Raw genomic sequence first — 23,638 nt, 5'->3', positions numbered from 1 at the left:
AATTCTGATACCTCTGAACACACAAGTCAATAATCGTATGAAGCTTGATTTAGCAAATGAGGATGAGGCTTTGAGCAACCTGGTCTAGAGGAAAGGCGTCCCTGCCTGTGGCAGGGGGGTTGGAACTAGATGATCTTTAAGGTCCCTTCCAACCCAAACCATTCTATGGTTCTATGATTCTAAATAGAATTAGTATGTAACAAATACTCAGGTACACAAATACTCTATGGAAAAGAATATACAAGTAACTCCTAAATAAAACTTAAGGGTCCCCCAGCCTTGTAAATTTAGCATTCAAAATACCAAAGCAATTTAATCACTTTGAGTAGCCACTTGTCAGATTTTAATGGCCATTAATCCTCAATTAACCAAAAAAAAAAACAAAAAACAAAAAACACAACCAAAAAAGCTTGCAGTTCAGCTGTGCTTCTAATCTTCAGATCTTCAAAGCACTGCTCAAACATGAAGAATTAATTAAGTTTTTAATAGTTTCAGAATGGTTCTTTTTTGTAGTATGACTTCAAAGATACATATTTCAGCTCTAGGAGTATAATGTCAAATTTTAATTTTGGCTACATCTTGACATCACAGTTGTTAATTTCAAAAGTTTGTATCTCATTACAGAAATACCTATAACATGAACCATCAGCTGAAGAATCGTAAGCCTTGGGGAGGCCCTGGGAAGATTCTGCTGTAAGGACATAAATATGCCAAGATCACAGAATCACAGAATCAGTCAGGTTGGAAGAGACCTCAGGGATCATCGAGTCCAACCGTTAACCTGACACCACCATGTCAACTAGACCATGGCACTAAGTGCCATGTCCAGTCTTTTCTTAAACACATCCAGAGATGGTGACTCCACCACCTCCCTGGGCAGCCCATTCCAATGTCTAATGACCCCTTCTGAGAAGAAATTCTTCCTAATGTCCAACCTGAACCTCCCCTGGCGAAGCCTGAGGCTATGTCCTCTTGTCCTATCGCTAGTTGCCCGGGAGAAGAGGCTGACTCCCACTTCACTACAACCTCCCTTCAGGTAGTTGTAGACTGCAATAAGGTCACCTCTGAGCCTCCTGGGCATGCTGCTGGCTCATGTTTAGCCGGCTGTCGATCAGCATCCCCAGGTCTCTTTCCGACGGGCCGCTTTCTAACCACTCTTCCCCCAGCCTGTAGAGCTGCATGGGGTTGTTGTGGTCAAAGTGTAAGACCCGGCACTTGTTCTTGCTGAACCTCATGCCGTTGGTCTTGGCCCATCTATCTAACCTGTCCAGATCCCTCTGTAGGGCCTTCTTACCCTCCAGCAGATCGACACTCCCACCCAGCTTGGTGTCATCTGCAAATTTACTGAGGGTGCACTCAATCCCTACGTCTACATCATCTATAAAGATATTGAACAGCACCGGCCCCAGAACTGAGCCCTGGGGAACACCGCTAGTGACCGGCCGCCAGTTGGACTTTGCCCCATTCACCACCACTCTCTGGGCTCGGCCATCCAGCCAGTTTTTAACCCATTGAAGAGTCCACCCATCCAAGCCCTGGGCAGTCAGTTTGTCTAGGAGGATGCTGTGGGAGAGAGTGTTGAATGCCTTACTGAAGTCTAGATAGACTACATCCACAGCCCTGCCCTCATCTACTAAGCAGGTCACTTTGTCATAGAAGGAGATGCACATCTCTGTATTTCTCTAAAGAGAGACAACAGCAAATCAAAGCACTGAAGATTCATTTTTGAATCTTTTCCAGAGAGCTGAAAGTCACCACATTGAAACCAGATTTCCAGTACCTGTGCTGTGTCTTACAGATGCAGCATCAAACAAGAGACAGCTTCTGTTAGCCCACTGGGTACATGATGTAACAAGCTGATTTACAGCCTTAAATCAACTATTTAAGTCCTTTTGAATGCTTAACATTTTTTCCCACCCAAGAAAGCTTTGTCGGCACAACCACTAGCACCAATTGCCAGCATCTGGGGAGAGGATGGGGAGAGGGTGTAAATAACAGTGTTATGTAGCTGTTTTCAAACCAACCATAACCAACACGGGCATCAAATGGGGAAGGTGCCATGACACTCACATCCTCTCAATATTTAACACTGGTGAAACCGTGATCAATATTTAGCTTGGTAAAAGAATCTTGAAATCTATTACCACTAATAGTGCCTGATATATTTTGAATAAATCTGTATCACGTATGGAGCCTTCTCCATATGAATTCTTAAAACTCAAAGCATGACTTTTACATTTAAGCGTTACAGCATGAGCAATTTTACTTAAACTCCTAGCACAAAGTTCAAGAGAGAACTGTTAACATAGTTTTGTAAATGGATACATCTCAGTTATCCTTACTAACGACGACTCATGCAATTGAGTTAGAATTGTGCTAAACTCAAGGATGGCCAGAATCAAGACATCGACCTCATTCTGTTATGCCTCCTATATAATTATTGTTTTTAAGCCCCAAATTTCTGTCAAGTTCAGAAATAAGATTTTAACACCTGGTGTTTATTAGCTGTGAGTGACATAAAATGTAAACTTACTATTCCAAGAACTGTATTTTCAAAGGCTTTGTAAATGTTGGTGTTAAGACTGTAGCCAGTCAAGATAAAGGTAAAACATTGTGGGGTGTTTGAGGCCTTCTGTCCAACGGACAGCTATTATACTTGCTCAACAGAACAGTGAGGGCTAAGACTCATTATTTCTGAACTAGATGTTCAGAAACAACATTTTTTTAAAGTTACTTTGGTTTTCAGGTCTACTCAGTCTTGTCCTTTTGGCCTTAGATTTTGGACAGTATGTTCAGATAAAGTATCTTTCTGATTACTTGTCAGGGAATTAAAATACTTTTTTTTTCTGGCCACCAGTCATAGTTAGGATTGAAGATATCTGTCAAAACAATTACTTTAAGATGTTGAAGGTCACAAGGGAAAACAATATCTTTTCTTTACTTCTCCTGAGATAAAATTGGTCTAACAGTTTTAAGAGCTTTTATTCCAAAGTTAAGCATGAGGAAGAAAACAATAAATGTTTAGACATCGATCATGTCAGGAATGGTCAAAAAAATCAGCACTGTTGAGTAAGAGAATCTAGAAAAATTCAAAAATCTCTGCAGATGGGCTACAATATGCATTTAAGTGAATTCAGGGTTTGATTGTCAGTAGAGATTGCCGTTGTTTCTCAAGATGAGTATAACATGGAAAATTCAGTTTCACCTCTAATCTTCAGTTCACCTCAGGCCACGACTTTATGTGGTGGCTGTCTTGTATCATGACGCTTCATATCCAACACCTAAAAGACTAGTCTATCAACCTGTTGATTTTGTGCTTTTGACGCGTTATCTGTCAGACAGTGCTTTCTAGAACATGTTTCTGTGGACTGCACTGATTAAGTCGGAATTTTTTGTGTGTGTCTGTAAACATCTGTCTCCTTAATCATCTGGAGGAGAGCGTTATGCGTATCAGGCATATGTTTTCTTACTCTTAACCGTTGCAGTGGTATCTTTAATTTACTTCAGAGTTCCTTTTCTCCTGGCAGGAAAGTTGAGAGACTTTGTTACCGTCTTATCGAGTGGTGCTATAGCCAGGAGACAAATCAGCTCAAGGCAAGTTTTAGCTTGGTCAGCTTCCAGAACTTGTCTTTTGTAAGTGTAGGATAAGCACTTATCTCTAGTGTGTGTGTGTGTGAAAAAAAAAAAACAACACCAATCCAACCAACCAAAAACCCACAAAAAAAACCAAAACAAAACAGAACAAAAAACAAAACAAAAAAACTTGTATGGAACTATAAAAAAATGTTAACATTGCCCATGTTTCACTGTATCTTGCTCTAGCTTTCTCTTATTTTTTTCAAGTCTTTGTTTAAAAACAAAGCCATTCCATGCTTACCTGAGCATTTCATTTTTGCGTAGCTAATTGGTTAAGTTTCAGCACAATGCAGGTTGTAGATTTGCTTTTGGTGTAGTGTGAGTTGGGGAAGCAGGCAGGGCCACTATAGTAGTATAAAATTTGATACGTAAAATTTGGTATGTCTTTGTTTGGATATCATTAAACAGATTAACTCTTTTTCCATAGGTGGCATATATGCATATTGATCTGAGGTGGTCCTCAAGCAGGGGATACTACATGTATTTTCACACAGAAATTATAAATCATAGGATTCTGTTGGTTCTGTCTCATGTAGGTCCTCAGTACCAAATCACTTTGGAAATCTATGTTAAATTAAATGGAAAATATTCCATCTCAAACTGTAGGGCTTTTTCTGGGGGGGTGAGGGGGGTATTACATGCTTCTGTACTATTTGAATACTTTTGAGCATTAGGAAGCATATGAAAAGCATCCAAAGCTTTTTGTTCCCTGGGTGACTTATTCCATCAGTTGGTACCATATCACCTGCTTAGTTTGCAAACCTCAAGATTTCACATGATTTAACTACAAAAGGGTAACAACAGTAACCTTCAAAAAGGAATGCAGCTCCACAATATGTACATTAGGCTGAGGAAAACTACCCAAATCATAACAGATTATGAGAGAGCTGGGATTGTTCAGCCTGGAGAAGAGAAGGCTTTGGGGAGACCTTATTGCGGCCTTTCAATACTTAAAGGGGGCCTGTAAGAAAGATGGGGACAAACTTTTTAGCAGGGTCTGTTGTGATAGGACAAGGGGTAACGGCTTTAAACTAAAAGAGGGTAGATTTAGACCAGATATAAGGAAGAAATTTTTTACGATGAGGGTGGTGAAACACTGGCACAGGTTTCCCAGAGAGGTAGTAGATGCCCCCGTCCCTGGAAACATTCAAGGTCAGGTTGGACGGGGCTCTGAGCAACCTGATCTAGTTGAAGATGTCCTGGCTCACTGCAGGGGGGTTGGACTAGATGACCTTTAAAGGTCCCTTCCAACGCAAACTATTCTATGACTCTATGAACATCCATACATAGCATAAAGTTAGATATAATATACGTTGCCACTTTATCTCAGTAAGAGGCAGACTCAAAGCACAACTCAAAGTCAATGACAGGCCAAGAAGCATTTTATCACTCCTTCCTGATCGTTAACTGGTTATGTGCACTCTTTGGGGCACCGGTGGAAAAGCTGTACCTTGCTTACCCTGAAGCTCAGTCTAGAAAAAAGTAGACATTCAGTTCCTTTTTCACTTTTTGTAACTGTCACACAGATTATGTGTATCTCAGCAACACGATCAATGCAAACTGAATGCAAAGCTTAAACCACCACCAGGAAATGCCCCATATACAATACTTCATAAGCGTCCACTCTTTCAGTTGTTTTGTTATTTCTCTTTTTAAGAAGAACAACTTCCAAACTGTTGTGATTCAGGAGCTCTAGAATCTCCCTTCAAGCAAGAGGGAAACCCAGTCTAAGAAGAACAAGGCCTTCCTCTACGGCCATACAGCCTGCCTGCACCTTCCAGCAGTCCCAGCCTTCCAGCGAAGGTGGTCGTTCACACACTGCAAGTCCAGGCTCACTACGGACACCGCCAAGCGACTGACACTGTACTTACTGGAAGCACACGCAGCTGCTGTACATATGGGTTAGCTCCTCACTCATTCTGTTACTGGGAAACTTCAAAAGATGTAGGGATTTAAAAAAATTCATAAAGCCTATAAAAAAAAAGCTACTCCAAATTATAAAAATCACTGATTTTATATAAATCCAGACATAGAACATGAAACAAACCATTAGTTAATACTTAGAACTAAAACTGGTAAATACCTTATCTAAAATATAAAATGAAAAAGATTTTGGTCCTAAAATAAATAAGTAGGTGGAATTCAGTCTGAAGAACTGAAACAGTACAGACACTAAGCCTGTTTCTGTACAAATACAACATTAGAAGGGGAGATTACTGGATTTTGGTTAAAGGCCTGTTGGTTTTTCATAGGTTGTGGTTTTCCTCAACTCTGTCAGGAACTTACATTAATCAGCTAATGTCTTGTAGGTGCCATGAAACATCTGTTTAAGTCATTTATTTACCCACATCCAAGCGAGATGCTTGTTCTTTCGAAGGGAAGAAGTTAAACACAAACTGCAGTGCACCAAAGGAAAAAGTCATTAAACAGTGGAGAAAAGTAAAGTTTATTAAAACATAGAAAAATAATGAATGTTAATCAAGGAGTGTTTCAGTAAACAGACCAATCTCTTCCTGATTTTTGTCCCGCTACGTTTTCATTCGTTTTTTTTAGACTGCTCAACAGTTCAGGTTAACAACCATCTCCATGATTGGTCAAAAGCCATTAGTACACTTCAAACATTGCCTCAACGTAAGTAAAAATGCATCATTACATTTATGTGTTTAAATTCTCCATTGCCCTGTTCACACACTGGTATAATGTATTTCTCTGCAATACAAAGTTTCATAACACATTTCACAGTATGTGGATTCACGCTCATTCCCATGGAAACCACCAGGGCCACAGGTACCACAGCATCACCTCCTCGTAGAAATATTTCTGTGAGGGAGCCCAAGCATTTCAATCGTGCAAGCAGCAGGGCATTAGATGTTATTAGCACACTGTTAGGAGGCAGCGACAGGGCTGTAATAAGATTAACGTCCAGAATTCTGCTCATTACAAGTGGGACAGAGCACTTCCCCAGGACAACTTACTGTATTTTTTTCCCCTATTTCACAAATCTCATGAAACTCAAATCTTCTGAAAACATCCAGTACTTTAGGCAATCTTTGTAAATTGCCAATACAATTTATATTTATTATTTTTAATAAATTCAATACCTAATCATCATTTCAAGAATGAAAGCTGATGAATACACTCTCTTTAGAGTACAACATATGGAAATTATATAGAAGCAATAAAGGCAGGTACAGTTTCAACATTTTCTGCTCGATACACCAGAGTCTTAACGCTTATACTTCAACATACAGTTGATACATATGTTCTGTGTATTAGTGAATCACCATCGTTCAACTATTCACAGTGCTCACTGAGCTAGCAGCGTATTTGCAAGTAAAAGGTTTTCTCCTCAGCCTCAACTTCTATAAAGTTCTACACACTTCCTATAAAAAGATTTAAAGACAGCCAAAAGCAGCAGTAGCAAATTTTATTTAACAGCCTATTTTTTTATCAGATTGTGCCAAACTTCTACCATTTTGAAGCTGACAAAAAACTGCAAGACAGTTACCCTTATCTTATTTGACCTTCAAAAATTAGTAAAATAGGGCAGAGCTAGATAGGGAGGAGGGAGGGGGGGCTGATCTGAGACTACTGATCTTTTTCAAAGACCATACCCTGCCGAACAGAACTGGAATACATATACTATTTAAGGGTGTGTCTTAAAAACATGACTTCCATATGCATTCAACAGATGCTTCCAAGTAACCAGTAAAATCTCTACTGGACATTACTTCCATGTCATTTTAATAATTTATAACCTTTTGTGCAACAGTTTTTTCCACATTCAAGCACTTATCCTTTCTGGCAAATGCTTGGTTATGTGGCTAAGGGTCTGCAACAGAGACAGATCCTCCTAGTAACAGGTAGTGTAATCCAGAGAACTGAGCCTGGACTGAGTCTCAGTTTTCCTGCTGGCTCAGAGTATAAAATTGAGGAAAAAACATGAAACTCAGTTATTGCTGGTAAGCTTTAGCTTACCCAACTTTCAAACAGAGATAAGACTTGCCTTTTTCTTATCATCATGTCATGTGAAAACCACTTCCAGAAGAGCTCCATTTCTAATAACAGCTACTGTGACAGTGAGAGTAAAAACAATCATTCTAAATTTAACACTGAGAGCACCAGTGGATAAGGCGGTATGGCTTTCAGATTTTTCTCAAAAAGTTATATGATAGCTGCAGTAAATATCCTGTATGTCATCTAAACTTTAAAAGGCTTTAAAACAGTTATTTTTTTGCATTGATAATAATGTAATAGTAAAAAATAACTGAGTCTTAAGTGCTCAAAATTCAGCCCTATGTTAATAAAGAATTTTGTCAATGAGATTGCTTATTTTCCTCAGAGATACATAAAAAACTCAAATATTGACAAGAAGTGACTTACACCTCCAAGATCCTAAACACCAAATGGGCACGACACTTGCTTAACACAAATAGGTATGTATATTGCTTATTGCTCGGATACGGGGCTCCACGGAACGGGAAGGATGCGCAGCAAGTGGACTGCAAAGCAGGATACAACGTGTAAGCAGAACAAAGGCAGAGACTGACAAGCCTTACACGCTCACAGCAACATACTAACCCTCCTTTTCCAGTAAAAGCCCAAATATTTATAAAAGACAATTAGCCTGTTATTGCACACATACAGCAAAATTCAGGCGCATCTTCAAACTCCAATGAGTAAATAAGCCTATTAACTTTAAAATTAGATTAAGCCAAAAGAAATTAATAAAATGCTTATCTGAAACACATATCCACATACAAGGCCTTCAAGAATATTCCCACTCTTATTCCTAAATAACCTTGTGTATGCATGTTACAAAAGACATTATCAAAGTTAAATAAGTTATATTGTCTTTGTTTTGCACTCTTGATTTTAGATTATTGAATAATCTTACAAAATACTAACAAGAATACTTATTATTCAAGCCTGAAATTTTCCAATTTATTACCTTAACAATTTATTTACATTCCATTAAGATTATACCATTGTGTTACGTGGTAACATAACAGAACTGCTAAGCATTGTTGTTAAAGCAGGTATCACATCTCTGCCATCTTAACACTGCCTGAAGATTAAAGAAAATACGAAAAACCATCATGCTCAAAACTGTACCATCATTGAGAATGTATTTTGAGCATGTGTGTAAATATGGAAAAATAACACAGAAAGTAATCATATCCAAAAAATATCTCTGGTAAAGAAAGATTCATAAAAAAAGACTATAGCAACAATAAGTTGAAAATACATTATTTTTTTTTCAAAGACTAGGAAAAAACAAAAGAGCTGTTCCCCTTCTTACAAGGCTCATCATAAGGTCTGTAAGATTTATTTAAAAGGTGGAAGAAAAAGTCCTAAGGCATAATAGGGCATAAAAGATGTTCATTTTATACACACCACAAAGGGCCTTTTCAGTATCTGTACCTGCTGTTTTTCTACCCGTGGCCTGCTGTATCTTGTATGCTTCCCTCAACTGCACCATGCTGTATGTCAGCTGGAAGGGTCTAATTTTGTCACAATAAACTGAAAACCAAAGGAGAATACCTAACAATGTTTCAGTGTGCAAGAAGACATAATGCATCGTCTCAGCAGCAAAGCCAGCAATTGTCGCCTCCCCACTCGCATATATCCGAGTCAAATTTAACACCTAAGTAAGACACAAAGGTAATGCTTATTATTTCATCTGTTTCTGACGTAACATTTAAATCATTAAAATGTTGTAAGTTATTTGACAGATATTTGGTGGAAATACCCTTTTCCTTGGTATTACCACAGCCAAATAGCTCTCACAAGAGCACAATTTACAGTTTTCAACAGCTACACATACATAATTACAAGGCAAGAGACCAGTCTGATATGCACATAACAGGAACAAAAAATGAGGAGTTTTACTGTTAATGACAGTAGTGTAGAGGGCAACACATTATTTCTCCTTGCACACAGAAAAAAAAAAAAAAAAAGCTGTTTTGAAATAATATTTTCCCCTTCAAGTCTTGAAGTGTAACACTGCTCAGCACATTTAAGCCCCCTCCACATTTAGATTATGTCCTTTTGTCAGCACACTAGTTTCACGGTATGAAGTGATACCAGATGTTCTCGTTTTAAATGCCTCACTAGAGTATACTTACCATGACACTTAGTAGATGCTGAGTGCACCAATACACTCTTACAAATCATTTAAAGTTTGTGCTCTGTTAGCAAGACAAGACACACTGCTAGCTATTGACAAGACACATTGAAATTTTAACCCTCAGACCACCATGATGTGGGTACTTTCACAGAATCACAGAATGTTAGGGATTGGAAGGGACCTCAAAAGATCATCTAGTCCAATCCCCCTGCCGGAGCAGGATTACCTAGATCATGTCACACAGGAACGTGTCCAGGGGGGTTTTGAATGTCTCCAGAGAAGGAGACTCCACAACCTCTCTGGGCAGCCTGTTCCAGTGTTCAGTTACCCTCACTGTAAAGAAGTTTTTCCTCATATTTAAGTGGAACCTCCTGTGTTCCAGCTTGCACCCGTTGCCCCTTGTCCTGTCAAGGGATGTCACTGAGAAGAGCCTGGCTCCATCCTCGTGACACTTGCCCTTTACATATTTATAAACATTAATGAGGTCACCCCTCAGTCTCCTCTTCTCCAAGCTAAAGAGACCCAGCTCCCTCAGCCTCTGCTCATAAGGGAGATGTTCCACTCCCTTAATCATCTTTGTGGCTCTGCGCTGGACTCTCTCTAGCAGTTCCCTGTCCTTCTTGAACTGAGGGGCCCAGAACTGGACACAATATTCCAGATGCGGCCTCACCAGGGCAGAGTAGAAGGGGAGGAGAACCTCTCTTGACCTGCTCACCACACCCCTTCTAATACATCCCAGGATGCCATTGGCCTTCTTGGCCACAAGGGCACATTGCTGGCCCATGGTCATCCTGCTGTCCACTAGGACCCCCAGGTCCCTTTCCCCTACGCTGCTCTCCAACAGGTCTGTCCCAAACTCATACTCATACACGGGGTTGTTCTTGCCCAGATGCAGGACTCTACACTTGCCCTTGTTATATTTCATTAGATTTCTCCCCGTCCAACTCTCCAGCCTGTCCAGGTCTCTCTGAATGGCTGCGCAGCCTTCCCGTGCGTCAGCCACTCCTCCCAGTTTTGTGTCATCAGCGAACTTGCTGACAGTGCACTCTATTCCCTCATCCAAGTCATTAATGAATATATTGAATAGAACTGGTCCCAGTACCCACCCTTGAAGGGCTCCGCTAGACACAGGCCTCCAACTGGACTCTGTCCCATTGACCACCACTCTCTGGCTTCTTTCCTTCAGCCAGTTCACAATCCACCTCACTACCCGATCATCCAGACCACACTTCCTCAGTTTAGCTGCGAGGATGCTGTGGGAGACTGTGTCTAATGCTTTACTGAAATCAAGATAGACCACATCCACAGCTTTACCATCACCTATCCACCGGATTATGTCCTCATAAAAGGCTATCAAGTTGGTTAAGCATGAGTACTTTACCTATTTCAGGTTAAGAAATCTCCAAAGGGATAGTGCCTATATTTAAGAATTAAATCAATAGCAAGAACAAGAGTTGACAATTTAAAAAAAAACAAATGTCTCTTCCTTGCTAGAAAAAAACAGTCACAGACCCAGAACTGAAGGAACCCTAGGTTAGCAAAATAACAAAAAGAAAAACCAACACACGGATCTTTTTTTATTTTGCTTTAAATAGAAATGTGCCAATGTAAAAAGAGTCATAAAGAACAGCAAAAACAGGTAATATTCTTGGCACACTTTTCAACTCTACCACTTTGATTTGTAGCACTGTTACTCTGGTAACAGAAAAAGCTAACTCATAAAGTCCAGCAAGTCAGACACTGTGGGACATTTTCCATAGATCACTATTAACTGTCCTGCTGCAGTGTTATAAACAGAGGTAGCCAGACGGGGGAAGAAGGGGTGAGAAAGCCAACGCAGTGTGATGCCTCAGAACTTCACTGGCACTTCACTAAGACTGAAAAATGGGAAGTGTTATATTCCAAGGAGGTTCTTCCCCTTTCAACTTGCTAATACACATCAATGCTTTCTCTTCTGAATGTAAGCATGGATTATATGTCAGAAGTTCCCCTCTGGGTTATATTCATGCAACTCATTGTACCTGAAGATTAATAGGAAGTATATACGTATCACCCAACTAATACAAAACACTTCTGTCTTCACCATGGTTCAAGGCATCCATGAACACGTCAAGCTAGTATTCAATTCAGACACTAACTCTCAGTGTCACCTTAATCTGATCTAAATTTTTAGGGAAACTGTTCAAGGAAAAGTCAAAGAGATTAAACTTCAACTTAAAATTCCATTCAAACTCCTTTGGAGGACACAAAATACAATACAGGGACATTATATCCTGAAATCCCATTCCACAGCTCTGCAATGTCAAGAAACCGCACTGAGAACAGCAGGCAGAACACAGAGTCTGGGCATTTTTGCCAAGTCTTCAAAAAGGGTAAAGGAGAGGGAAGAAACCACAAGAAAATCTATGAAAAGCACAATTTTCACAACTTGAGAAAACGTCAAAGATTTTTAGCCAGTTCAATATAGGCTTCAGTGGTATTACCAACTTTAAATGAGAGGTATTCAAACACTACAGAAATTGATTGTTTTCCTCCCAAGAAGGTCAAAATCTATCATTTAAAAAAAAAAAATGCTTAAAAGAACATTTACAAGATGAGTCTCAAAAACTGATTTTCAGTAAACATGAGATCATTTTGTTTTATTTCCTATGATTGAACAAATCATCCTAAAGAGCTTCTCACCCAAGAAGCTGACTAGGCCTTCCCTAACAACAGCTGGGGATATGATATCACATGCGTTTAGGACAAAAATGACTGGTAATAAGAAAACAAGGCACAAGCAACTTAAATACCACAAATGTGAATTGAGTAACAAAAGAAAAACAGTTCAATAACAATAGGCTTTGGGGTTTTTTGGGGTTTGTTTTTGTTTTATTTTTAAAGGTAGTCTCACAAGCTTTTATCTATGTTAAAAAATAAAACCCCCTCTACATACCACAGATGAGAATACAATTTCTAAAACTTTATATTTAATTTAAATAGACAAGGATATCTTAAGGCTTAGCTTAAGTTCTATACAAACTTTAAAACATGCACCTAAATATATATTCAAAGATTCATAGAATTAAATAGCTGGAACAAATATTACCTGGCATTAGAAGATCATTTTGAGTATTAACGTGGCCTCTAATCCTCATCTTAGAGTTTGATGGCCTAAAGATTCAGTTATGCCTCACCCATTGCTATCCATAAAGGCTTCTCTTGAAAGCCCTGGCAATATTCATTAACTGCAGAATGGCAATTTATTACTAGTATTAAGGCTTTGCACATCAGCAGCTATGAAGATAAAGGAATAGAAACCTGTTGTCATTTTGAGAAGCCTACAGAACTTTTGTTTCTTTCTACAGTATGTAAAATCTGTGTGCAATGGGCAGAAGTGTAAAAAGAATTCATATACAGTGGTTTAATAAAAAAGGAAACATCACACCCATTAATGAAATAATAAAAGCAATGTGCATATTAATGCTTTAGTATGTTGTTAAGGCTCCAGTTATACTGTTATGTAAGAGTAACATATAAGAAAACCTTATTCAGTCTGTCCACACCGTGTTCTCCAAAAGCATTATTGGATATAATTTTCTGAATGCATACATAAATTCAAGAGATTAGGATTTCAAAAAGAAAAAAAAAAGTCATCTGTTGGTGTTTAAGGATTTAGTTAGATGATGAATTATTTTCCTTTACTTTTACTCTCCTTCCTAGAATATCCTCATGCAGAGGATTTGCAAAGAATGAAACAGCTTCCCAGTAACAACATACTTCCTTGTGACCACTCTGAAGGCAAACTTTAATAAAAAACACTTACTAGGCCTAGCAGCCAGCACACTTCCCAGAAGAAGATATACCCATTATCTACATACTAGTAGTCAGACACGACCTGCAGTCCGTCACATGGAGTAACTCTGTTTCTGAATATTAGTTTAATTTCTATATTACATAAGCTTTTGTGCTCATCTGGTAAAAATGTTACTCATGCTATCTGATCTTACGTCTCCCAGTGATACACGAGTTCATCTATGCTTTTACAGTTTTATATCTTGCCTGGTATCGCTACTAAAATTGCGAGAACTGCAGAAACATGCAGAGGAAGCCTTTGCTAAGTGCAATTTCAGACAGTTCAGTAGGGTTAGAAGTTTCACCATAAAAGCACTCTAGAAAAGTCTCCAGGCCTTGATGGAAATTCAGAATCTCTTATTAGGACTACAGTCTTTCCTGGTACTTCCAATCAAAAGCCAATTTAAGAACTAGAGAACCTGCATGCTGCTTCCTTATACAAAACTAAACTTTTGTGTATCCCAGGAATTAGCTTACCCAAGAGTATAAGTTTGCAAGATGAGGCTACGTAGCAATAGGAAACGAGCCTGTAAACGAACAAAAACAACCAAAGTCTCACAACACCCTACAGCCATCAACCTGCTACTTCCAGAAAAGCAATGCAATACTGAGCCTAAATAATGTTATCAAACATACGATTACTTTGTTGAAAATAACATCAATATTGCAAAAGCAAATGCTGAACAGTTGCTACAAACATGAAACAAGGTTAGCCTGCAAACTCCCATTGTAATAACGCAGCAAACTGCAAGACAAGACCTTTTAATGACAACAAACTCACTCACTTCACCTGCTCTCATGCTCACAGCACAGTTACTTTAGTACCACCAAGTTCCTCTGTCCTCTTTGCCTCATTTACTCACTTCGCTGTGCAAAGGCACCACAGAGCAAAAAGTTGGCACTCATACAGTTAAAGCCTATAGCCTAGTGCATATGTAAAAAAGGCCAAATAAAAAAAATGCAACAGCAGCAGAATAGTAATTCTGAAAAAAACTCCTACAATTTAAGAGATAATAAATACCAGGAAATGCAACTAATCAGGTTAGTTCATTATACTCTCTTATATTGTTACAATGGCTCTTATTTAAAACTGCAGATGTAAGAAATCCCAGTATCTTTATCATTAATCCAATAAACACAAAATTAACACAGTATTTCCTTTTCACCCTCTCTCATTTTAAATTTTCCACTAGAAGACAAGAAAATAACAGCGTTCTGAAGAAAACAGCAATAATCCACAAGTGGGTTTATATCTGAAACCCTGTACAACACAGTAGTGCTTCATGACAGCCATAACACCAAACAAAAACACAATATTTTTTGTTACATTATCTCCATGGTGTAATGCAGATCCCAAATGAGTACAGGACAAAGAATGAAAAAGAGGAAATATTATGTTTGTTAGCTTTAAGGAAACAAACACCAAGATATGAAAAAAACTGAACCAGTTGTTCATATGAGTCCATGAAAAGGTTTTTTTCAATATAGCTATTTGTATAAATCAACAATACAGCATGACAAACCACACTCCCAGAAAATATGTGATTTTTAGAAAGAGCCACAAAAGTTTTAGGCATGCAATTGAAGTTTGAACTTCAGCCTAAATATCAGTTTTGCAGAAACAAGGAAAATTAATATTTACACCCAACTTTACAAATTCAGACTACTCAGACTAGTAAGTGTAGGTACAAGAGTCTTGTAAAAGTTCCAACAAATTTATGAATTTTACTCTTCATTTTGAAATCACTAAATGAAGAAATTTGGTAATCCAACCTTCCTCCTTGCTTTCTTGCAAGAAACAGCATGGCACAAGTATCTTTGCTTTTCACAAATTAACACAGAAGGTCACCTGACTGCACAGGTAGGTACTTAGAAAACCAGCATGTCTATTCAGCTAACCTGAAAATTTCTTTCCGTTCAAAGGAATAACTACTGCTAATGTTCTAAAATCCATCAGCTTTCAGTTTGAAATTTATTGCACCTTACCTTACCGAAGGAAAATAATATAAGGTCAGTGAACCCAATCTGATTAATTCCAGCAGCTGAATTCAAAAAAATTCAGCCCCCACTAAAGAATTTCTAGAAATACAACAAACAAAAGTCCACCAACACCTCTTGCAAAAAAAAAGAGAAAGGTAAGCAAATTATGGCACTGCTTTATACTTATTTTGACAGTGTGTAATAATTATTACCCCTGTGGGAGAAGATCCTGAGAGTGGCTTTTGAGTTCTCTGCTATGAAGAGTCATTCAACCATCAAACTGAAAATCTAGCAAGCTTATAAGCACTGAAGAAACAGCTCACAAAGTCATGCACAACCTACTCTAAACTACACCTGTGAATTTTGTCAGAAATACGTAAGTGTTCAAGCTATAATATGGTTCTCTTACATACCTGGGCTCCACTATCTACACAAAAAAAAATCAGAAGGGCCTCCAGCAAGTGTAGTAAAAGCTACACATTACAACACATCTTGTGTCTGTCACTGCTTCTCCATGCAGCAGGAAAAAGGGATCAGACTATCTGTTGCACACAAGCAACTAGGAAGAAAGCCGGTATTATTTCCTTCCATGCATCCCTCGCACACACACACACCAGAGCTGTGCTACCCTTTCTCCTCCATATGTGAGACTTAGAAAAAGCACATTATATATCCTTTCTTTCAATAAAAAGGTGAACAGAGACAAAATTTTATTATCTGCAAGGGACAAGACATCCTAGGTGTCTGTTCACAACCACACCTCTTCCAATCTCTAAGTGACATTCTTGCAATTAAATACAGTTGCAATCAACTGTGAATGCAGCTGCTACACCTGGAATCGGCTGCCCTGATCTACCACCAGGCAGGTGAGAGTATGCAGAGGTCCCAGAACTAATATGAAAACAAAGTATTTTTTAGTCTTCATATGTCTGAGTTCCATCATGTTCTCAAATGGCAAAAGATGATCATAAGGTGATCTTAATCCTGTGTTTCTTTTAAAATATAACCACAAAACAGCTTGAGGTGACCCCATCAGATATGCATGTTCCAATGGTACAAGACACTAAGCCAGTGGAATTATTAGTCTAGTTCACTATAGAAGGAAAATTTATGATGTCCATGCTCATACATAAGTTCTTCCACCTATAGTTCCAAAGTTGCTGGTGACTTCACTAAACTTAAGAAAGACAGCTCTCTTGAAGAAATAAATTCTTAGGGACTCCATGCAAGTAGACAGCTGCGCAGAGTAAAGAGACTATATTTGAAGAATAAGCTCACTCACCTTCCAAAAATGCCTTTATAAAGCAATGCGCACAAGGAAAAAAAAGCTTAAGAGTACTCCAAACGGAGAAACAGTTTTAAGAAGGTGTGAGCTCTAATTATGTCCAAAAGCCTACTGCAAATCAAGCTGCAGAAACCCAGTCATGGGGTTTTTTTAGTTCTTACGTTAAAAGCATCATTTGTTCTTCTGTGACTCCTGCAAATGGACACACGTGACAAAATTTACAATTACTGTTTCTAAGAACTCCAGAAGGTATTTAAGATGCTTCATAAACCTCTTCGTAATCTTGATCATCACAGGTCTGAGTGATCAGGTAACTGCTAATCTCAAAAAAAAAGTGGAAAAATGAAAAGACTGCTTAACTACAGCCATATAGAAGGCCAAACACCTACGCACCGCCCCCCCCCCTCAAAAATAAAAACAGACAGCAATATCCTATGCACATGACCACTACTAACGTGAGCAAAAGTTTTCTTTGGGCTACTTGAGTGGACAGAACACGATGGAACCTCTATTCAAATTACACTGTTGAAACTTCCACAACAGGAAGTGAAGACAACAGAATGTGATGTATTGCACTCATCTTCCCATCTTTTTCTCAGAATGGTCAAAAACTTAATACATGAAATCTTAAAAAAGTTTGTATCGCATCTGAAAGAAAAAAGCACACTGTAAATGTAAGTTTATGGAGGCATTTCTTACCCTTTGATATCTAACATTTCTGGCAAAGAACAAGACTAGACCACCTACTTCGGAAACTGCTTTCACTATAAGTTTGTTCATTGAGCATATAATTTTTCTGACACACTGCTATATCAACAAAAGCTCAATGTAAAAACTTAAACGCATGGGATATTTTGTTCACTGAACCAATACAAGCTGAATCAGCACAAGCACTTTATGATAGCATAAACCAGTGACATATTAGGACTTCCCATAATATGCAATTAAATCCATGTTGTCCCTTACAGTTGTACAAATTCTTATATAGACTACACACCCCTACTCACTAGGGATGAGTTAAATGTAGTGATCTGTAGAACAAGCACAGGCTGCCACTACTAATCTTTATTACTAAATAAACCCAAAGCAAATCACTATATTGTCTTAAAAGAATTAACAGAAATCTCATATTTCTATTCATCACATAGTCTACGCTGCAATACCCATTCAACAGAAGCAGTGAAGGTTGAGGGCAGTCTTGGTTGTAGTGACCACGAGATGGAGTTCAGGATCTCATGTGGCAGGAACAGAACAGCTAGCAGAATCACAACCCTGGACTTCAGGAGGGCCAACTTTGGCCTTTTCAAGCAATTGCTAGGGGAAATCCCATGGGACAGTGTACTAGAAGGTAAGGGGGCCCAAGATAGTTGGTTAGCATTCAAGGACTGCTTCTTCCGAGCTCAAGATCAGAGCATCACACCAGGTAGGAAGTCAAGAAAGGGTACCAGTAGACCTGCATGGTTAAACAGGGAACTGCTGGGCAAACTCAAGTGGAAGAAGAGGGTGTACAGATCATGGAAGGAGGGGCTGGCCACTTGGGAGGAATATAAGTCTGTTGTCAGAGGATGTAGGGAGGCAACTACGAAAGCTAAGGCCTCCTTGGAATTAAACGTTGCAAGAAAGGTCAAGGACAACAGAAAGGGCTTCTTCAAATACATTGCAGGTAAAACCAACACTAGAGGCAATGTAGGCCCAATGAGGTAGGGGCCCTGGACACAGATGATAAAAAGAAGGCGGAGTTACTGAATGCCTTCTTTGCCTCTGTCTATACTGCTGGAGGCTGTCCTGAGGAGCCCCGGACCCCTGAGGCCCCAGAAGAAGTCAGGATAGAGGAGGAATCTGTCTTGGTAGATGAGGGCTGGGTCAGGGACCAATTAAGCAACCTGGACGTCCATAAATCCATGGGCCCTGATGGGATGCACCCGCGGGTGCTGAGGGAGCTGGCGGAAGTCATTGCTAGGCCACTCTCCATCATCTTTGCTAAGTCGTGGGCAACGGGAGAGGTGCCTGAGGACTGGAGGAAAGCGAATGTCACTCCAGTCTTCAAAAAGGGCAAGAAGGAGGACCCAGGTAACTGTAGACCGGTCAGCCTCACCTCCATCCCTGGAAAGGTAATGGAACAACTTGTCCTTGGTGCTGTCTCTAGGCACATCAAGGATAAGGGGATCATTAGGGGCACTCAGCATGGCTTCACCAAGGGGAAGTCATGCTTAACCAACTTGATAGCCTTTTATGGGGACATAACCCGGTGGAGAGACGATGGTAAAGCAGTGGATGTGGTCTATCTTGATTTCAGTAAAGCATTAGACATGGTCTCCCACAGCATCCTCGCAGCTAAACTGAGGAAGTGTGGTCTGGATGATCGGGTAGTGAGGGGATTGTGAACTGGCTGAAGGAAAGAAGCCAGAGAGTGGTGGTCAATGGGACAGAGTCCAGTTGGAGGCCTGTGTCTAGTGGAGTCCCTCAAGGGTCGGTACTGGGACCAGTACTATTCAATATATTCATTAATGACTTGGATGAGGGAATAGAGTGCACTGTCAGCAAGTTCGCTGATGACACAAAACTGGGAGAAGTGGCTGACACCCCAGAAGGCTGTGCTGCCATTTAGAGAGACCTGGACAGGCTGGAGAGTTGGACGGGGAGAAATCTAATGAAATATAACAAGGGCAAGTGTAGAGTCCTGCATCTGGGCAAGAACAACCCCATGTATGACTACAAGCTGGGGACAGACCTGTTGGAGAGCAGCATAGGGGAAAGGGACCTGGGGGTCCTAGTGGACAGCAGGATGACCATGGGCCAGCAATGTGCCCTTGTGGCCAAGAAGGCCAATGGCATCCTGGGATGTATTAGAAGGGGTGTGGTTAGTAGGTCGAGAGAGGTTCTCCTCCCCTTCTACTCTGCCCTGGTGAGACTGCATCTGGAATATTGTGTCCAGTTCTGGGCCCCTCAGTTCAAGAAGGACAGGGAACTGCTAGGGAGACTCCAGCGCAGAGCCACAAAGATGATTAAGGGAGTGGAACATCTCCCTTATGAGGAGAGGCTGAGGGAGCTGGGTCTCTTTAGCTTAGAGAAGAGGAGACTGAGGGGTGACCTCATTAATGTTTATAAATATGTAAAGGGCAAATGTCATGAGGACGGAGCCAGGCTCTTCTCAGTGACATCCCTTGACAGGACAAGGGGCAATGGGTGCAAGCTGGAACACAGGAGGTTCCACTTAAATATGAGGAAAAACTTCTTTACAGTGAGGGTAACTGAACACTGGAACAGGCTGCCCAGAGAGATTGTGGAGTCTCCTTCTCTGGAGACATTCAAAACCCGCCTGGACGCGTTCCTGTGTGATATGATCTAGGTAATCCTGCTCCGGCAGGGGGATTGGATTAGATGATCTTTCGAGGTCCCTTCCAATCCCTAACATTCTGTGATTCTGTGATTCTGTGAAATCAGAAAATAAAACCATGTTTAACCTATCAAAACCAGAATAAAATACTTGGAATCTCATTATCATGCTGATACATATGACTAGCTGCTGTATCACTTTATGACTGAGACCTTAATTATCTAGCAGAAAAGCTGACAGAAAAAGGTACAGACTTGTATTTTTCCCCTCCTTTCTGTCAAACCGTGAAGATCGGAAATGTATGTTCACATTTAATTTCTGAAGCATTTTATAAGCAAGCATTCAGGTACTTCAATCAAGTTATCAAGCGTCTACAACATGACAGAGTTCTCGCTCAATCTTCCTAAGTTTTGGTGCTACTATTTTTGCAGAATACTCTAATATACTAATATTTGTAAAAGTTACATGAATTTAGCCTATCTTATTAGTTAGGGCTTCATTGTTCACTTTTACTCCTGTCATGGCAGTGTTTTTTTAATTTACAATAGTTACCTGAAACAAAATTGCATTACCTGAAACAAAATTGCACTTGATCTAAATCCAAGTTACACCATTATGTAATGAAATAAGGAATTATTCAGTTTAAAATAAGAAAGAAGTTAACTATAGGATGCTCTACTTGTACCAAATTTAAAAGGAGTCCAGAAAAGTAGGTATTTGCTGCATCATTATGTATTGTTTTAAGGTAACTTACTGACATTTAGAACTACTTCTCTTCATTACTAATATTATTTTCTTTCACTTTATTGTTCCTCTGAAATAACAAGCTTTCTAAAGTACTTTCACATTACCACATACACAGAAGACTGATGCATCTTCTGTTTTGCACACACAGATGCAAAAGCAATCTACATAGCACACCTTTGCTTTCAAAGCAGTCCCATTTGAAAGGATTACTTATGCCACTGCCAAGAGATGAAGCACCAGTGGAGAGAAAGAGATCGTTAACTTCCCTGACACCCACGTAATTCATCCCCGGTTTTGGCACATAGTCACCCTCATCATTATCAAGATGACTGATGAAGTCTTGTTACTTTGTGAGAGCACAGATGAGACATTTAAATCAGTAAGATATTAGAAATGTTATAGCAGAATTTCAGTAAGACATTCTGAGGACTTGCAATGGAAGCCACTCTGTTCACAAAGCAAGCAAATTTATGCCAACACTCTTCTTCACCACAGGTGTCATGGAAGTCTGTGAACCACACTGTTAGTGTCCTGAGAACGCTTTGTGTAAGATCCATTGGGAGACACCTTCAGCAGGTGGAAAGGTGAAAGCTTTCCACTGTTTTCAGTAAGTTACCTTCCTCCCTACAGACTCCATGCAAGAGGTACCAGAAGAATACAGAAGGACAGGGGAAAAAAAAAAAAGCATAAAGCAAAAAGTATTCATAGGTATTTGCTGGACTGTCAGAATTAGACCATCAGGGCTAGTCATAGTCGATTTGAATGAACAGTAGCTCACAAAGCAGATTACACATCTGATAGAGAAGAGTTTTGAAACATCTGTTCTCTTTATTCCATTAAAGCAGAAACAAAGGAAATGAAATTTAGCAGTTGTTATTAAGTCCAAAACTGATAAAACAGCTTTTACACACAGAGAAATGGAATTAAAGGTGCCAACCTGCATTCTGCTCTTAACTATTTCCTTTTTCGTTGTTCCCTCAAACTTGCTAATAAAAAGCCACACACACAGCACCGTCCCTCTGGCTCTAGCCTGCTTGCAACAGCAGCAGCCTGCTGTCAGCTGCTATACTTTTAGGGCTACTTTTCACGATTGGTCAGTTTTCACCACTCCTTGAAAATGCTCTGTGCACCAGAGCCACTGATACGCAGATGGTTAAACAGAATACTGCAGAAAGACTCTAATTAATTCAAATTTCTCTTTCATAAGAACCACCATACATAAATAGGTTATTCCTCCTCTTCCCAAACATTTACTATACTGTGTAACTCCAGAATGATGACTGGGGACTATCACTAATAAATGCCAAGTAGGTTTCAAGGCTTGCCCCAGAATTATGATCTTCCTTGTCATTACTGGTGTACTGATTCTCCGTCACACTTCAGCTGTACAGTGTTCTGGTGACACTTGGGAAAGACAATGAAGAAGTAACAAAGAACTCTTTTACCCTTAAGAAGTTTAAGTAACTATTATTTTCCCCACTTTATGTCATTGTGAGTAACATCAATGAGACATGAACTGACACAAAAACATCCAGCAGCAAAGCCAAGAACCAACTTCAGCAGACACTCTTCCGCTTAAGGTCTGCGAGGATCGCCTCTATTAGGATGGCTTCATCTCTGCTAAACCCCTTCAATCCGTCGTTTTCTTTTATTCCTTATTAATAAAACATAGCAGGTGTTCGCAGTCCTGACGAAGGCAAAGAGCACAACTAATGAGGGAAAAACCCACCGTGCTCACCAGCTCTTGCACCTGTGCATTTTCAACAACCTGAGCTATGAAAGGTGGAAACAGAAAACCCGGGCACCAGAGCAGCGGAGCTGAAGGAAGAAAGGGAACATTTAACAGCAATTAACTCCTGCCCTGTCCCGGCCTTCGCTCCCACAAGGGAGGGAGGCGCTCCCCTCCCCACGGACGAGCCTACGGGGAGCCTGGCCACGGGTTAGGAAGCTCGAGAGAAGAAGGAGAAAGGAGAAGGAGGAGGCCCCGGTCCCCGGACGGTCACTGTCCCCCCGGCCCCGAGACAGCCCCACAGACGGGACCAGCCCCGCCGGCGGCTCCACGCGGCCCCGGCCGCATCCGCAGCCGCCCCGCCCGCCCCTCCGCCAGCGACGGCCCCGGCCCCTCCGCTCACCAGCCCGTCGATCTGCACTTGCTTGACGGCCGAGTCGCCCGTGGCGGCGGCCTTGCCTTTGCCTTTCGAGGCCCCGAAGCCGCTGCCGGCAGCCCCGGAGCCCTCCTTGCGCGACGCCATCTTTCCCCTCGCACGGGCCGGAAAGAGAAAAGCAAAACGCCGGAAGCGGCGGCGCAGCCGCGGCGGCGCACGGGGAAACGGCTCCGGGCGGAAACACGACGGGGGGAGGCGCATGCGCGATGCCGTCGCGGGCTGCCGCGGCGCGGGGATGGCGGCGGGGGCATGGTAAGCGGCACGTCAAGGTACAGCTCTGGCATTGGGGCAGGCCTGGCCAGGGGCTGCCGTGAGGGCTCCCAGCAGGACTGAGGGAGGCTCTGCTCGTGGGGAGCACTGACACCGAATAAACCAGCTTCATACCGACGGAGAAGCACTCCCAAGAGATAATAGATTTGGAGGCTTTGGGTTTTAGCTTTAAAAAAGCAGACTGCTATGGAATGGCGGGAGTATCTGTCTTGAGGACGAATAACGAGTCATCCGTGCACTGAGAGGGGATACAA

At 40.7% G+C, this 23,638-nt stretch overlaps 1 protein-coding gene across 1 annotated transcript in view; it reads right to left on the bottom strand.

Annotated features, from left to right (window-relative positions):
* EIF3H (eukaryotic translation initiation factor 3 subunit H) overlaps positions 1-23,215 on the bottom strand; it is a 99,107-nt gene extending 75,892 nt beyond the window's left edge. The window contains exon 1 of the mRNA XM_068396704.1: positions 23,082-23,215. Within this exon, the coding sequence (XP_068252805.1) occupies positions 23,082-23,201 (120 nt within the window). The 5' untranslated portion in view covers positions 23,202-23,215. The remainder of the gene's footprint in view (positions 1-23,081) is intronic.
* Positions 23,216-23,638: the final 423 nt, after the last annotated feature.

This window comes from Nyctibius grandis, chromosome 3 (assembly GCF_013368605.1).
Source record: "Nyctibius grandis isolate bNycGra1 chromosome 3, bNycGra1.pri, whole genome shotgun sequence".
NCBI classification, from domain to species: domain Eukaryota; kingdom Metazoa; phylum Chordata; class Aves; order Nyctibiiformes; family Nyctibiidae; genus Nyctibius; species Nyctibius grandis.
The sequence above is the reverse complement of the archived record's forward strand: the minus strand, read 5'-3'. Positions and strand labels throughout refer to the sequence as shown.